Source organism: Bipolaris sorokiniana (assembly GCF_000338995.1).
Source record: "Bipolaris sorokiniana ND90Pr unplaced genomic scaffold COCSAscaffold_5, whole genome shotgun sequence".
Taxonomy (NCBI): Eukaryota; Fungi; Ascomycota; class Dothideomycetes; order Pleosporales; family Pleosporaceae; genus Bipolaris; species Bipolaris sorokiniana.
This window is the reverse complement of record NW_006911899.1, coordinates 114,054-129,447: the sequence shown is the minus strand read 5'-3', so window position 1 is coordinate 129,447 and position 15,394 is coordinate 114,054. Positions and strand designations below refer to the sequence as shown.

The 15,394-nt window shown below is 50.8% G+C and overlaps 6 protein-coding genes across 6 annotated transcripts; 4 read left to right on the top strand and 2 right to left on the bottom strand.

The window, feature by feature from the left end:
* COCSADRAFT_304121 (uncharacterized protein) lies at positions 1 to 2,782 on the bottom strand. The gene has a single exon (XM_007700309.1). It carries the CDS (start codon positions 2,720 to 2,722, stop codon positions 269 to 271), a length of 2,454 nt encoding a protein of 817 aa, XP_007698499.1. The 5' UTR covers positions 2,723 to 2,782; the 3' UTR covers positions 1 to 268.
* A 331-nt stretch (positions 2,783 to 3,113) lies between these two features.
* COCSADRAFT_113894 (uncharacterized protein) lies at positions 3,114 to 5,559 on the top strand. Its single transcript, XM_007700308.1, has 5 exons — positions 3,114 to 3,595; positions 3,657 to 4,005; positions 4,079 to 4,754; positions 4,803 to 4,924; positions 5,007 to 5,559. The coding sequence occupies exons 1-5, from the start codon at positions 3,452 to 3,454 to the stop codon at positions 5,141 to 5,143; spliced, it is 1,428 nt and encodes a 475-aa protein (XP_007698498.1). The 5' UTR covers positions 3,114 to 3,451; the 3' UTR covers positions 5,144 to 5,559.
* Positions 5,560 to 6,973: 1,414 nt separating this feature from the next.
* COCSADRAFT_304100 (uncharacterized protein) lies at positions 6,974 to 8,032 on the bottom strand. The gene has a single exon (XM_007700307.1). It carries the CDS (start codon positions 7,868 to 7,870, stop codon positions 7,154 to 7,156), a length of 717 nt encoding a protein of 238 aa, XP_007698497.1. The 5' UTR covers positions 7,871 to 8,032; the 3' UTR covers positions 6,974 to 7,153.
* A 603-nt stretch (positions 8,033 to 8,635) lies between these two features.
* COCSADRAFT_198285 (uncharacterized protein) lies at positions 8,636 to 11,907 on the top strand. The gene is made up of 5 exons (XM_007700306.1): positions 8,636 to 9,101; positions 9,155 to 9,257; positions 9,307 to 9,543; positions 9,597 to 10,698; positions 10,750 to 11,907. The coding sequence occupies exons 1-5, from the start codon at positions 8,982 to 8,984 to the stop codon at positions 11,501 to 11,503; spliced, it is 2,316 nt and encodes a 771-aa protein (XP_007698496.1). The 5' UTR covers positions 8,636 to 8,981; the 3' UTR covers positions 11,504 to 11,907.
* A 379-nt stretch (positions 11,908 to 12,286) lies between these two features.
* On the top strand, positions 12,287 to 14,131 carry COCSADRAFT_87523 (uncharacterized protein; the record flags this gene model as incomplete). Its single annotated transcript, XM_007700305.1, has 5 exons — positions 12,287 to 12,451; positions 12,511 to 12,537; positions 12,618 to 13,008; positions 13,084 to 13,964; positions 14,027 to 14,131. 5 exons carry the CDS (start codon positions 12,287 to 12,289, stop codon positions 14,129 to 14,131), a joined length of 1,569 nt encoding a protein of 522 aa, XP_007698495.1.
* A 1,011-nt stretch (positions 14,132 to 15,142) lies between these two features.
* On the top strand, positions 15,143 to 15,391 carry COCSADRAFT_58356 (uncharacterized protein; the record flags this gene model as incomplete). Its single annotated transcript, XM_007700268.1, has 1 exon — positions 15,143 to 15,391. A coding segment is annotated over one exon (249 nt), but the record flags the coding sequence as incomplete, so codon positions are not given.
* Positions 15,392 to 15,394: the final 3 nt, after the last annotated feature.

The following is a 15,394-nucleotide window of genomic DNA, read 5'->3' as shown; positions in this document are numbered from 1 at the left end:
GTGAATTAGTTTCTTCTACGCTGATCAGAGACAGCCGGATGGCAGTCCAATGGGTAATGTTGTTGATGGGCCCGCTCACGGCGACTTCTATGCTCAGCTGGTGCAACGCACAAACGAGGTGCCTTGGCTGGCTACGTTTGTAAAAGGAAAAGGCCATGTCAAGTTTGATGGGTGAGATTGCTGTGGAAATCTCTAGAAGTAAGATTGAAGTCGACTAGGACTCGAGTAATAGAGTAGTAGTACATCATAAAGCTCATACATCATATCTTTACATGTCGTCCAAAACATCATAGTCTTGGCCAATCTGCTTCTTCCTACCTTTCCTACCCTTGCTTCCTCGAATCTTTCGATCGCTGGTATATCGTCCATCACGGTCTCCGACCAACATTCTTCCTCCTTTGCCCAGGACCTTAGCAGGTCCTTCTTCAACCGTCCTGCCATCCTTTTCGCCAATGCCAATCTCAATAGTAACCTGCTTGGCCTTCTTGACCTTTCTGCCCTTCTTGTCGAACTCGTCACTTGGACGTCCCAGACGCACACTACGTGGGATGCGCGTCTTTGCGCCAAGAGCCCACAAGTCGCCCCATCGCGCTTTTCGTGCATCACGGAAGGCCTGCTTGCTAAAGGATCGGGGAACTGTCCAGCGTTCTAGTGTGCCAGCTGGTGTGCACACATCCAATATAATATGGCCTCGTCGCTTGAGGGCGGGCAAGATGAGTCGAGGAAGTGTAAGTGGATTTATGTCGGCTGTTGATATCAATGTGGGCTCCTCTGTTGCTAGGTCTGGGTCCTCGTCTGAAGCCTTCCATTCGTGACCTTCAAACGCAGCTGCCGTTGCCGATTCTCCTTGAACGAAACCCTTGCCGAGGATGTCGTGCTGAGGGAGACGCTGGTCGCGTCCACGTTGGACAGCGAGGTAGCTGAACTGGACGTCTTCATGGTTCTTGTCTTTGGCATTCAGAATACGTTGAAGGTATGGTGGTCGAATGTAACGCTGACTGAAGAAACAGAAATCCTTGCGTCCTTGAGAAACACCGGTAGACTGGTACATGGGGCATGTACTGTGGTTAGTGCACGGTGCAACAATCATGCCAACCTCTTTTTGAGTGAACCTGGTCTCTTCGTCTGGATGCGACACTTGAGACTCGACGGATCGCTCCGTAGTTTCTGAGCCAGGTGAGGCAATGTGCTTGTCCAGTAGATAAGCGCGAGCACCAGCAACGACTTCGAATCCTCGCGGCAGACCCTTTTCAATGAGAATCAAAACACCGCCCTTGGGGTTGAGCAAAGACCAGTATTTCTCAACCTGTTCTTTGCGCAGATATTCTTGCCGCAAAGGCCAAAGCGTGTGTGGGGCAATGATAACATCGTAGAATTTCCGTGGCTGTTGTGTGTTGGCTTCGTCTTCGGGTGTCACAGTCTCCGGAAGTCGAGGGATGAATGTCGTATTTTCCAATAGCTTGCTTGCGCGGTGGCGAAGTGTGTCGGACGCTGTCAGAACGGTCGCTTTGCCCAGCGGGGTAGCACCATACGAAGTGTTACCCGATTCCTCGTGCATGCGCTGCCATTCCGCCTCAAGCATCTCATGCCACGCGAGCACACCGACACCTCCTGAACCAGCATCTAGGATGGTACCACCCTTCTTATTCTGCAGCATATGCGCCAACCATCCAGTCCCAAGACGCCGTCGGATCTCGACCATAGCACTCATAACACTCGCATATGTTCCTGGCTGGACGGATGCCATGTATACATCAGCTTCAATGTTGCCCATATCCGATTGTGAAGGGTCAAGTGGAATGGGTTTTTGTTCGTTGCCCAAGCGTGCTGGAGCCGTACTGGCCGAGTTGGGCAGACCCCGTCCGCCAAAAATTCGGTTCGCAGATTCGGCAAGGTGCTTGTGATTGGCGCGGGTCAGGAGAAGAGCAGTGGGGTCTACCAGGGTTTCCTTGGGCAAGAACACGGTTGAAGGTGACGGCTTGAAGCGGCCAGCAATAGTCAGAGGATGGGCGCGCATGAAATCGTCGTCCTCCTGTAACTCTTCTATGTCCTCCCAAGCCTCAGCTTCCTCATGTTGTAGTCGACTCTGCTCATAGACGTCATCGTGGTATGTCTGCAATTCTTCCTCTCTGCGTGCCTCCCACTCCTCTGGTGTCATGGTCTCGTCGGCCATCTCAGCAGCCTCTGGATCTTCCTCTTCGAGAGCGTCGTTCTCAGCGACAATCTCGAGCTCCTCCAGCTCACCATCTTTTGTCCTCCTTAATAAAACTGGAGTGCCATCAGGCCGTTCTTCTTGGATAATTTCTTCCTCAGCTACCGTGTCAAGTCCCTGGTTTTCTTCTACTGGGTCGATAAAAACGGGCTCTCCGTAAAGTCTCTCGTAGACCGTGTATTCTTCCGCACTTAGATGGTCCCTAGGCAAGATATCTCCAAATTGCTGTCTCGCCCTCCGCGCGTTGACTTCGTAATGCAGTGCTTCGGTTGGAGAAGGAGGTACATTCTCAGAAGGCGCGAAATCTTCCTTGGTTTCTCGGTCCAAATCTTTCTTCGCAGGTGTTGTCGAAAATGCTCGCTGTGACGCGAAGCCTCGTGAGGCGGCCGATCGGACTTGTAGCGGTGCGGATTGAATGCTCAACGGTAGTCGTGCGCTACGGGCGCGTGAAATTGCAATATTGAGACGACATGATGCGCAGATGGACTGGACGCTCCTTGTCTTCAGCATGATCGCACTGCACGTCGTGTGGCTAACGAGCGACGTGCCCGCTAGGGGAAAGAAAGAAGTTCGCCGCACCGAATTCCAGGGTCCACGCTAGTTTGGCCTTGTTCGTCACCACTTGTCCAATCATATGTTTACTATTTGCAGCAACCTTCATCAACTACGGTGTCGCATTTCCATTGCCTTGTAAGTGACATTTCTGAGTATGTTGTTGTTGAAATTGTAGAATTAGTATTCAAGTCTACCGAAATCAAGCAATCAGCCTAATGCCGCTACCCGAAGACCTGCGAGGTCCTCGTATCCGACATTGCATACACAGCTGAAATTGCCTCTCGTAACATGTTCCCAGAGATACAGTAATGCGCCAAGTAGACCAGAGACCTGTGCGGTGGTGACTCGGGATAACACAGCAGTAGTGGCTACGCATCCGGCAATTGATTTGAATACTCATTGCCCCTCAGTCAACTGATTGCGGAACAGAGCCGCCTATTGCCCCGCTCATCTCACCGGCATCGCGTCAGCGTCCTTCTGTTTACTGAACCAACCTGCCAAAAGGCTACTCGTGGGATCATATTGATAAATTAATCAAACAGGTTATCTGACCGGAGGAACAAGCTAAAACTCAACATCCCTCTCTGCAGAAATCCAGCAATCCATCTTTGTCTATCCACATATCTATTCCGTATACTGCATCACGAGGTTTCAAGTCATAAGAAGTATCCTTGGAATCTGAAAATGGGCTCAAATCCTCATAGCTTTGACTACGCTTCGCTCAAGCAGCTACTCAAGGATACAAATGCCGAGGTTCTGCTTCCCGGTGACGGCCCGGCGTACGAGAAAAGCATCGAAAGATGGAGTGAACATTGCATCAAGAGGGCTGTAAGTATCGACTTCGTTCTTCTTCTCATATTTTTGGATCTGCAGGCTTACAACAGCCCAGGCAGCTGTCGTACTAGTCACCTCACCCAACGACATCTCCGCAGCCCTCGCCCAGATCCGCCAACACGGCATCCCCTTCACCGTCCGAGGCGGCGGACACTCTACTTCCGGCGCCGCTTCGATCGAAGACGGAATCGTGATTGATCTCTCCAAGATGCGCAAAGTGACTGTAGACCCTCAAGCCAAGACTGTCACGGCTGAGGGAGGAGCCATCTGGGAAGATGTCGATGTCGAGGCTGCAAAGTACGGTCTCGCGACTGTCGGAGGTACTGTTAATCATACTGGTGTGGGGGGCCTGACGCTTGGTGGTGGATATGGGTATCTTACTGGAAAGTATGGGTTGACGATTGGTAAGTCACCTTTGATACCTAACGCTTTATACCCAGTTTGGCTGTGATCACGATTAAATACTGACGACGCCAGACAACCTTCTCTCCGTTGACATCGTCCTAGCGTCCGGAGAACAACTCACTGCATCCGCGACCTCAAACGAAGATCTCTTCTGGGCCGTACGCGGCGCAGGTCAGAATTTCGGAGTAACAACCGCATTCACCTTTCAAGCCTACGACCAAAAGAATGAAATCTTCGCCGGACCCCTGATATTCCTCCCAGACAAGATCCCGCAGCTTGTCGCATTCGCAAACAAATTCCACGAAACGAACGATGGGAATCAGGCCATGATGATGGGGTTTTCAGCGCCTCCACCTGCAAATGCTCCTGTTGCTCTCTGCCAGCTCTTCTACAATGGTCCGCAAGACGAGGCAAAAGCGTTTTTCGCCGACCTTTTTACGCTCGGTCCCATCGCAGACATGACATCCATGATTCCCTACAAAAAGCTAAACAGCCTGCTCAACCCCACTGCAGGCTTCGACGGACGCAAACAATTTGGCGGTGGCGCTTTCAAACTTCCTTTGGACCCGGATTTCGTTTTGCAGCTGCATACGGAATTTAACACATTTGTCGCATCGCACGAGAGAATGAATGAAAGTCTGATGATGTTCGAGATTATTCCTTACAAGAAGGTGATAGCGGTGCCGAATGATCAGATGTCGTTTTCGAATCGGGGAGATTATTATAATGTTGCGACGGTTTTCAAGTGGTGAGTAGAATGGAAAGTGAGAGCGAGGTTTGTACTAATGATACAAAGGTTCGACCCAACACTCGATACTGAAATCCGTACATTCTCTCGTAGTCTCCTGACGAAGGCTTCCGAAACTGCTGCGGATCGTTCAAAAGACGGGGGAGTCGGCCAGTATGGCAACTATGCAAGTAAGTGAAACTGGAGTTGTCAAAAGCTCTTAAGTCTCTTTCTCTTATTTGCACAGTCTTGTTCTGACGTTGATGGAAACAGATGCCGATGTGGAAGCGAACGAAATCTTTGGCGAGAATGTGAAACGACTTGAAGGATTGAAACACAAATACGACCCAGATAATCTGTTCAGCCATGGAACAAGATTGACGCCGCGACCTTTGGTAGTCGTGAACTAAAATCCCGTTACACATATCAGCCCTGACTACACCGAATCCTTCTTGCAGGGAAGCATGCTAAACTATCTGCATTCAACCTGAAGGAATCTACATTAGACATTAAGCACTTTTCATACTATAAACTCAGTGCCTCAAAAAGATGTGACTTTGGAAATGTCAATCGCAGCCGTAATGTGAGGGTTCGAGATTGGCTGCGTGTGCATTAAGGCTTCATGACAGCCCCGGTGGGTTGAAACGATATTTCGCCCTAGCAACGATCAAATCAATCAACATGGAGGCTCAGGGTTTTTTGTTGACCTCAGATTGGCTCGATCTTGACTTCCTTGGCTTCGTGTATGTTTGAGACGGTTTTAAGTTGGAGTTCAGCTGCACCTGGAGACTAAATAGCAATGTCCAATCTAGTACCTGATTACATCTATTAGACTAGAAGATCGTTATAAGACCAAGCCATGGGTGGTTTTAGATCTGCCCTAGACTGCGCCGCAAAGCAGCCACGCCCGTATTTGGCAACGCCTCAGATCGTCCGCTTCACGGCACGCGGGCTCATGTTGGATTAAGCTTCGTTAGAGACGTGATGATTGCGACGCAAGCCACTGGGTAGGGTCTAGATCGGCGCTAGCGTTTGCAGTTGTCACCTGCATAGCTTGACCTTACACCCGTTTATACCATAACATAGACTTGCTTCCAGCAGATTGAGCTTCATCTCGGTACACTACAACAATCGAATATCAAGCCGCCAAGGGGGAAAATGCTGGTCTCATGAGTTGGCGAGGTTCTTGTGTTTGACGCGTCCGCCGTGGAGCAAACAGGAACGGAAAAGCACTTATATGTAATCGGAAAGAGTCCAAGACAAGGGATAGTGGTTCCATGGCGCGGCCCAGAAAGTATACAAAGCCACTTCCTGCAGGCCAGCCCTTGCACGTAGCTTCCAATAGCTCCCCACGTGACCCGGTTGTTCCAAGGGCTTTCCACAAACATGAACGCACCATGTCAGGAATTGATATTGGCACTACATGCTGGTACATTTAACCTTGTCATTATTCTGGTAGGAATTCGTGGGTTTAGTCGTATGGGGAGCCTGAAATGAAAACATCAGGACGCACTCACTTGCTGTTGAAATGGTGTAGGATGCGCGAGAGGGAGGCTTGCATGGTGGCGCTTTCTAATTTGGAACTCGACTTCCATAATCACGCTTTAGATAAATTACCAGCTGCAAGTATGCCTCTAATTTCTGCAGCTGCAGCGACTTGTCTTCCGTAGATCAGCTTGGCCAAATTCTGCACTGGAACAGGATCATTCATTGAGAGTTCCTATTGTCGTTCCCGATTTTCGTCTACAAGATCATATGCCATTGCTAAGAAGTCTGATTGCTATAAGGGTTTTAAAGTAGTACAGCTACAGTCGATTGAATATTTGTAGAAAAGATGTGAAAAATGGCAATACGTCCCGATGTGCTGAATGTCGACTGCTTCAAGACAGTGCAGGGACCCCTATACTTCAGGAAGATTACTCTATCATGGAGCATAGTCTTTTTATATCTGTCTCTGAAATTGGATGCACAGGCAGTCTGGAGATTTGTTATAGACATCTTGAATCTCAGGCCATTTATCATCGCAGGTCGCTGACAGCCAAGAGCTAAGCCCTTTGACATCGTGGGATAGCGCTGACAAGCTGATTAGGGAGTTGATAAGACTAGCTCCTCCAAGCTGGGCTAGGCTTCTTTCCTTGGCGGATTTATTAAGGACCTTGTCGGGGTAAATCAGTTCATTTCCCACCGAGTACATGGTTGACTGCCCTAACGTATACGACGAATAGAAAGGCTCAGCTGAGGTATCAAACGTTAGGTTCGTATGCAACCCCATGTTGCGGTGTATGTAGTCCATGATCAGCAGCACTACTGCAATGTCCGGATCATTTCGGTTACCGTGATCCCGGGTTTCTTGGACATCAGCCGGCAAGAAATCTTCCCTTCATTCCTCGCTGTGCCGAGTACGGGCTCGAAATGCACTTTTATTTTATACCAAGGGCCTTGAGCAGCTTATCCCTTTGTTCGTTGGCTGTGTTGTTTTGTGTCTCGACGCCCTTTACAATGTCGCTCATGGTCTCGACTTCCTTGACACCTGTACCATGTGCGAAGTGCCAAAGCTCGTCTTCCTCGTAGCGTACCTGGAAGGCTTGCCAGTTTTGGGCCTTTAGCAAATTGACGTGCTCGGTGACAGCTAGGGATGGGCCCGAGTAGACGAGGACGCCTGGATAGCCTGGCTTAGTGAGACCCGAGACGGGAGGTGATGAGGATGGGGGTGAGAGGGCAAGTTTGCGCTTGTTGGTGTTGAGAAGGTGATGCAGCCATATGATGGTTGTTTTTGGGGTATCAGAAGTGGCACTGGCATTTTGTGGTTGATTCAGATGCGAAGAAGCAGATTCGATGAGACGCTCAAAGGTCGCAACAATGGCATCGAGTGATTCCTCTCCCTCAAGTAGTGTCAACTCCGCTACGGCTTCTCTCAGACGTAGGCGCAAGTCATTCTTGGCCGCATCAGTTGCAGAGATGATGTCGGGAAATCCTGAATCGGGGTACGTCTCCGGTAAGCGAAGAAGGAAGGAGCAATGGCCATGATTGGTGAACTTTAACTCGCGGGAGTTGGGGTTGTAGTGTGTCTGGTCGGGATACATGGCCTGTAGTAGCTCGAGCTCGGTTTCAAGGCGGGTGGGTCCTTGGTCCGCCATGCTGAGGACAAGCGGAAAATTCTACCAGGCAAGTACGTATTCACGTACGTACTATGTAATGGGCAGATTGTGGTGGTTCCCGCAGGCAGTCCAGGGGTTAGCGGGAGTGTGCGGTCCTTTTTCTCGGCTTTTCTTGCAGGGTGGGAGCCAATGGGTGGGCGTGTGTTGTGGCTGCTCGACTCCACCGTGTAGTGGTTGCGCCGGAGACGTGACGCGATCCCGATCCACCGGGGCCCGTGCGCGGGCTGCACCTGAAGATGGATGGACGATGGGTGGCAGAACGACGGGCGATAGTGCATGCCGCATAATTGATGAGAAACATGGTCAGTGTAAGTAGAGTGCATAAGTGGCGTCGTAGCAAGGCCCGTATCTCGCTTGTGTCTCATCTTTGGCTTGCCGTGGCCGGGGTGAATGGACGCTCAAGCATGCTCGGGGTGTTTGCATTGGCAGCAGGACAGGTTCCCGCGGGTAGAGAAGGGATGCACGTGTGTGTCTGTCCATGCACACACTCTTGCACATGCACATGCAGAATAGGCGTTGTTTGTCTTCTTCGTCTTGGTGTTTGGAGGGCGAATGACTAGCTGGCAGCGAGGGTGTTGTGTTGTGTTGTGTTGTGCCTGGGCCGTATGACGGTGAAACTAGTCAATTAGGGTTCCCAAGGCGGCTAGCCGGAGACGCGGAACGTTCGCGCTGCCCGGTTCGTGTTGGTGTCCATGTGCAGGCGGCTTAGAGACATGGCGCCAACCACCCCCAGGCCCAGCAATGCCTTGACGACCACCTCTTGTGATCTGCAGTCAGATAAAGAAAACATTGGCTCCCTCGCTCTAGCCTTGCCTTCATCAATCCACCACAATCCACTGCTCGCGACCCTCCGGAGCCCATCGTGATCCTGACCACCAACTACCAAACCCTGGTCCCCAGCAACAAACAGCCTAGCAACCCGTTTGATAGTCTCACACCACCACCACCACAACCACAACTACTACCACTGCCACTATCACCAACATTTTCGCCCTCGCTGTAATTTCTACCCACTGGTTCGCACCTGGCCCTGTATCCACGACATCCTCGCCATTGACACGGCCCATGAGCAGCCGCATCTTGGTCCAACATGAAGGCTGCTCCTCTCCTCGTCTCCTGGCACAATGAAAACGCCCCGATCTACTCTGCCCATTTCGAGCCACATGGAAAGGGCCGTCTAGCAACTGCTGGCGGAGACAACAATGTTCGCGTGCGTTATGCCACCACACACTAGCCGCCAACATCCGCTAACACCAACTACAGCTCTGGAGCGTCGAGACGCATGGCGAAGAGCGCAAGGTTACGTATCTGTCGACGCTCGTCAAGCACACACAAGCCGTCAACGTAGTACGATGGTGCCCCCGCGGTACTTCCAAGCCAATCCAGCATGCGCGCACCACGGCTAACATGTACAGGCGAAATGCTGGCCAGCGCCGGTGACGACGGCAATGTCCTGCTCTGGGTCCCTGCCGAGAACCAGACAACACACACAAACTTCGAGGAAGGCCTCGAGGACAAGGAGACATGGCGAGTCAAGGCCATGTGTAGATCTATAGGCTCCGAAATCTACGACCTTGCCTGGTCGCCAGATGGTGTCTTCTTCATCACGGGCAGCATGGACAACATTGCCCGCATCTACAACGCTCAGACTGGTACGACATCTGCCCTTGCGCCACTCTCCCCACAGCTGCTCAATAACCTCTAGGAACCATTGTGCGACAGATTGCTGAGCACAACCACTATGTCCAAGGTGTGGCTTGGGATCCAATGAACGAGTACATTGCGACGCAATCGTCCGACCGATCTGTACACATTTACACACTGAAGAACAAGGACGGCCAATTTTCCCTGGCCCAGCACAGCAAGGTCACCAAGATGGACCTGCCCGCACGACGAGTATCTTCGAATAGCCCTGCACCACCCGACTTTGGTGGCCGTGCCTCATTCGTAGGTGATTCACTGGCAATCGGCTCGCCTGTGCCCTCAATGCCTGGCACACCACAATCGCTCGCCCTGCCGACCATGCACCCGCCGCCAACCTCACACAGCCGTCGCTCGTCATTTGGCTCCTCGCCCTCCATGCGCCGCTCTGCTTCGCCAGCTCCATCTATGCCCCTGCCCGCTGTCATGCCCAACTCTCCCAGCATTGGTAGTATCGGTACTGGAATCCGGAACGTACCCATCTACTTCAACGAGACACTCACATCCTTCTTTCGACGCCTTACGTTTGCTCCAGATGGAAGCTTGCTCTTCACTCCGGCAGGCCAATATAAGGCACTGCACCCGTCTGTAGGCGAGGCGAAGCCGGCGGAGGACATTACCAACACCGTCTACATTTACACTAGGGCCGGTCTGAACAAGCCTCCAGTAGCGTATTTACCGGGTCACAAGAAGCCTTCGGTTGCTGTGCGTTGTTCACCTGTGTACTACACCCTACGTCAGACGGCTCCTCCGACAAGACAAATCACCATTGACACCTCCAACATGGACGATGAGATCCCCTCTCTGCCTGAGCCCGTCATGCCCTCAAAGCCTCCGACATCGCATTCATCAATGGACCCGCCGCCCATTACAAGTGCCCCGTCACCCTCACCAAGCGTTTCAGCACCATCGCCCAAGCCTAATGAGAACGACGCATCTGCACCAACCGCGCCGCCCGCTGGGCCTGTGTCTGCCTTTACGCTGCCTTATCGCATGATTTATGCTGTTGCAACACAAGATGCCATCCACATTTACGATACGCAGCAGCAGAAGCCGCTGTGCATAGTTAGCAACTTGCACTTTGCTACTTTTACAGACATCACCTGGTAAGAAATATAAAGACCATTGAATTTAGAAAATTGCTGACACTTTCAAAGGTCTAACGATGGATCCATGCTGCTCATGACATCCTCGGATGGTTTCTGCTCTTCGATAACATTCGCTCCTGGAGAACTGGGTGAAAAGTACACAGGACCATTGGCTGTCCATAACAGACAGCAAAATGTACCTGCCGCCATTAACACAGCGGCCAGCCAGGCATCCAATCATTCCACTCCAACACCTACGCCGACGACTGGAAGCATGTCAGCAACAGCGACAGCAACAGCACCTCCAATGCAAAGACAACCATCTGCAGGTTTCCCAGCATCTCCGAGCTCTTTTGTTCCCGCAAGACCAGGCAGTCCAACAAGAAGTAACTCAGTGTCTAGTATCGCTACAGCCTCGTCCTTTGCTCCTGGAGCGGGAGATCAAAGCAACATGAATGCACCAACACCAGTCATGTCGTCAGTGCCTAGCATTGCAGCAGCTAACTCTGGGCCGGTTCCTATGTGGACACCGCCTCTTACCCCTGCTCATGGTCAGGGTGGGTCGCATAGCGCCAGTAGCTCAGTCAGTGGTGTTCCACACGTTGGCCAGGTCGGACGTAGAGAGAGCGAAAGGAGCGAATGCGATCGTGACGATGGAGCAGCACTGTCTAAGAAACGAGATCTCAACCCTGTCGCAGAGGCTGAGACGGAAGACGTGCGAGAGAACAAGAGGCGGAGAATTGCGCCAACACCTGTTGAGTTGACAATGGAGGGGGAGGAGGCGATTGCGAGCACCGAGGAGGAGCAAACACCTGGTCAATAGTAATTGTTTGCCGGGTTGAATTTCCTTTTCTAAAGCTTCTGCACTGCTTATAGCGATTCTCTAGCACGGCGTTTGGGACATGGGCCAGGATTGCGCAATCAGCCACGACGCTGAGTTTGAGCAACGTGGACATGGGGCTTTTCCACATATTGGGCGTTGTCTGACAGTCATTATTTGTTTAATAAGAGTTCACTGTACGAAGGTATGCACGGCCATGTTTGGAGCTACGGGGCCAGAATGAAAGCAGATACATAATCAAGTATTTATTGCAAGGCTTCGAGGAAGGGAGGAAGTCCGGAAGGATTACCGTGTATCTCCATGGCAGATGTACTAGCGCCTTGCTTGCTGCAGTATGGTTTGCTTTTTACCAAGAGATCCAAGACGGATCGGCTCAATCTCTACCCTGTCAGATAGGGCCGCTTATCGTGTCAGCCAACCACAGGGCCGCAACGATGCTCGCGGGCAGGTTCAGACGTTGCATTCGATGCAAGGTCGCAGTACAAAAGCGACTTGCGCATCGATGGCCTCCAAGCCCCCCCGGGTTGAATGGCAAAATTCTTTCCCCCGCTCCTCTTTCACATCTTACTATACCCACCCAGTTCCGTTCCTGTAGGTTGATTTCCTGCATTCGTCATTCTTTGCACCTTGCATTTGCGCTCAAGGATAAAACCGCCAAATCCGCACGCACATACACACATTACACGCGCGCGTGCGTTTGTAAAACAGATTGTGTCACACATATAATGCATGTGTATATGTTAGATGCAAAAGATGGACGAACCAATGAAAACAGCGCACGAGGAGCGAGATGCCGAGCAAGGGGATGATGATGTACTACAGACGTACGGCGAAACGAGTAGTCTGGGCAAAAACGACATTTTGCAGCAAGAGCATACGGATCCAGTGCTGAATGCTAAGATGCATCTTGTTAACAATGCTATTGATGAGGTGAGTTGAAGTACGGGAAGAGAGCAGAGAGATTGTACTAATGATGGTGTAACTATTAGATTGGATTTACGACGTATCAATGGAAGGTAAATTTTCCCTTTTGCATTTAACTTTGAGATGACAAAAAAATTCTTAATGGGGGAATAACGAAAGAGAAAAAAAATAGTTATTCGTACTCAACGGCTTCGGCTACGCAGTTGATTCCCTCATTCTCCTCATCCAATCTATCATCGCCGGCCAAGCCGCCCTGGAATTCTCACCCTCTTACGCCAATGGTCTGACCATCGCTGCCTATGTTGGTATGCTTGTTGGCGCGCTGTTCTGGGGACTAACAGCAGACATTATGGGGCGCAAGATTGCGTTTAATGTTAGCTTGCTGATTTGCTCTGTGTTTGCGATTGTAGCGGGGGCAAGTCCGAATTGGGAGGTTCTGGGCTTATTTGTGTGTTTGAGTGCGTTTGGGGCGGGAGGAAACCTCGTACTTGATACGGCGGTGTTCTTGGAGTATTTGCCGAGTAACAGGCAGTGGATGCTTACACTTATGGCGGGTTGGTGGGGTATGTTGTCTCTTTATGGTGAATGAGTTGAGAGCTGAATGTGGATGGTAACTAATCTGAAAAAAACAACAACAGGCATCGGACAACTCATTGCGGGATTCCTGGCCTGGGGGTTTATTCCGAATTTTAGCTGTACGGATCCTGAAACCGATCCGTCCGCTGCACCGTGTACCAAGGCCAATAATCAAGGTTGGCGCTACGTGTGGTATACGTCTGGCTCGCTCGTCCTGGTCATGTCCATTCTGCGCATCACGGTCATTAGACTGCAGGAAACACCGAAATTTCTCGTCAGCGAAGGCAAAGATGCGGAATGTGTGGAGATTCTGCAACATATTGCAGAGAAATACAATCGACCTTGTAGCCTCACACTGCAGATGATGCAGGACTGCGGCACCACTGAGCGCGCGGCTGCACGACAGGGAAAGAGCAAATGGGGATTTGGAGAGGTTGCTATGCATGTCCGCGGTCTATATGCGACGAGGCGAATTGGCATTTCCACCTCGCTCATCTGGCTCTCCTGGACACTGATTGGACTTGCGTACCCGCTGTACAACGTCTTCCTACCCGCGTACCTGGCCTCGCGCGGCGCCGCATTTGGACAGCCCAGCCCGTACATCACGTGGCGCAACTACACGCTCGTCAACTTTAGCGGTATCTGGGGCCCTGTGCTGGCGGGTTGGATGTGTGAGACGCGGCTGGGCAGGAAGTACACAATGGTGGTTGGGGCGTTGGTGACCATGACCTTTTTCTTCGCCTACACGCAGGTGCGCACCGCGACGCAGAATGTTGCCTTCACGTGCATTATCAACTTCTGTCTCAACGTCTATTATGGCACACTTTACGCATATACACCGGAGGTTTTGCCCTCACATGATCGAGGGACTGGAAATGGTATTGCGATTGGATGCAATCGCATCATGGGCATTTTGAGCGCGGTTATCGCTACTGTTGCTGATGTGAGTTTGTTTTTTCCCTTCCTTGAAAAAATTTGAGTGGGCTTGCTGACATGAAATGCTAGACTGGAACTGCGGTGCCAATATATATCTGCGCGGCGTTATACATTGTCATGGCGGGTGTTGCGGCAGTGTTTCCCTTTGAGCCATATGGCAAGAGGAGTTCTTGAGAAGGGAGTGAGAAAACACATTTCTTTGAGCTGTTCTTCTCAATGATGAGATATCCTGGGGTCATTATATCATTTGATGGGAAGTTTTTCCAGCCATCTGCTGCATACAGATGGTTCAGTGTCGCATGCAGGGTCCAAGGCGTAAACGCCTTCAAGGCACGTTGCTGACGATATGTAGATCGTCTTAGGATATATTGCGCCTGCATGTCTCTGTACGTGATACAGAGAGAAGATGTCAAGTGTGTTTTTCTCATACTATTGACCGTGCTAGACATCTAGACGAATGCACGTGTATTCACAGGGTGCGGACAGATGAGTTTTCATCCAGTCTTCCTTTGTTTTGACAATGTTATTCATACTGATACTGATGAGTCATAGTATTCACTGAATGCATATACATAGGCTGCACATGTCGTGGCTCAACATCGTTGTTGGTGCAAGGTCGGAGTTTCTTTTTCCCGCATGTTGCGTCTTTGGATTCGTCAGATCGGGCATTGCTGTTTTATGCTAACCAGAGCCGCCGCAAGCGCGGGGATGTTTTCTGTTCTATTCCCATTGGTTCAGATTTAGTCCATTTGCTTGAGATGGTTTACAAGCTTTTGGATTGCTTGCTCGACCCAACCGACCGGTATCGTTTTGCCTGCCTTATCTGGATGTGGCTAGGGTATATTTGTGAACGAAGATGACTTTGTAAAGTACAATATTACCCATGTCAAGCCATGGATGTAGCCAGCACATAGTTTTCATAAAATCATTGTAGCATTGCAGGATGCTTTCCATGTGGCTGCGAGGTGGGTGATTGAACAACAGGGATGGGTTGAAGTATCATCCACTACAGTGCATGTCCTAGTCGAGTACCCAACTACGGAGGAGCGCGTCAAAAGTCTTCGCGACAGGGGTAGGCAGCGCACTGACGCACCGCAGGTCTTGGCATTTGGTGTTTCGACGTGGCCTTCCTGGAGCCCCTCATATTCATTGTTTTTCAGTGATTCTCAATCAGATTAGCTCAATATGGCTCCTAATCATGATATCGCTACTCGTGCACTTGTTGTTACTCTTAAATCCGTTGCAGGAAAGTCAAATAGTGAGGTCTGTTACCTTACAGGCCTTCCTGAGTCTACTGTTCGAAGTATATATGCCAAAGCTATCAAGAGAGGATTTGAATACAACGCCTCACAACCTATTACTATCTGCAACGCTCACCTTGAAGATGCTCCTCGCTCGGGACGCCCTACTAAAGAAACCAAGGCTGTACGTCAATCT

Bases quoted from the DNA above. Each gene is read 5' to 3' on its own strand.
- COCSADRAFT_304121 (XM_007700309.1), bottom strand. From the start codon at position 2,722: ATGCTGAAGACAAGGAGCGTCCAGTCCATCTGCGCATCATGTCGTCTC.
- COCSADRAFT_113894 (XM_007700308.1), top strand. From the start codon at position 3,452: ATGGGCTCAAATCCTCATAGCTTTGACTACGCTTCGCTCAAGCAGCTA. The intron at 4,006-4,078 runs GTAAGTCACCTT...TGACGACGCCAG, and splicing joins AAAGTATGGGTTGACGATTG to ACAACCTTCTCTCCGTTGAC. The intron at 4,925-5,006 runs GTAAGTGAAACT...TGATGGAAACAG, and splicing joins CCAGTATGGCAACTATGCAA to ATGCCGATGTGGAAGCGAAC.
- COCSADRAFT_304100 (XM_007700307.1), bottom strand. From the start codon at position 7,870: ATGGCGGACCAAGGACCCACCCGCCTTGAAACCGAGCTCGAGCTACTA.
- COCSADRAFT_198285 (XM_007700306.1), top strand. From the start codon at position 8,982: ATGAAGGCTGCTCCTCTCCTCGTCTCCTGGCACAATGAAAACGCCCCG. The intron at 9,544-9,596 runs GTACGACATCTG...AATAACCTCTAG, and splicing joins CATCTACAACGCTCAGACTG to GAACCATTGTGCGACAGATT. The intron at 10,699-10,749 runs GTAAGAAATATA...ACACTTTCAAAG, and splicing joins ACTTTTACAGACATCACCTG to GTCTAACGATGGATCCATGC.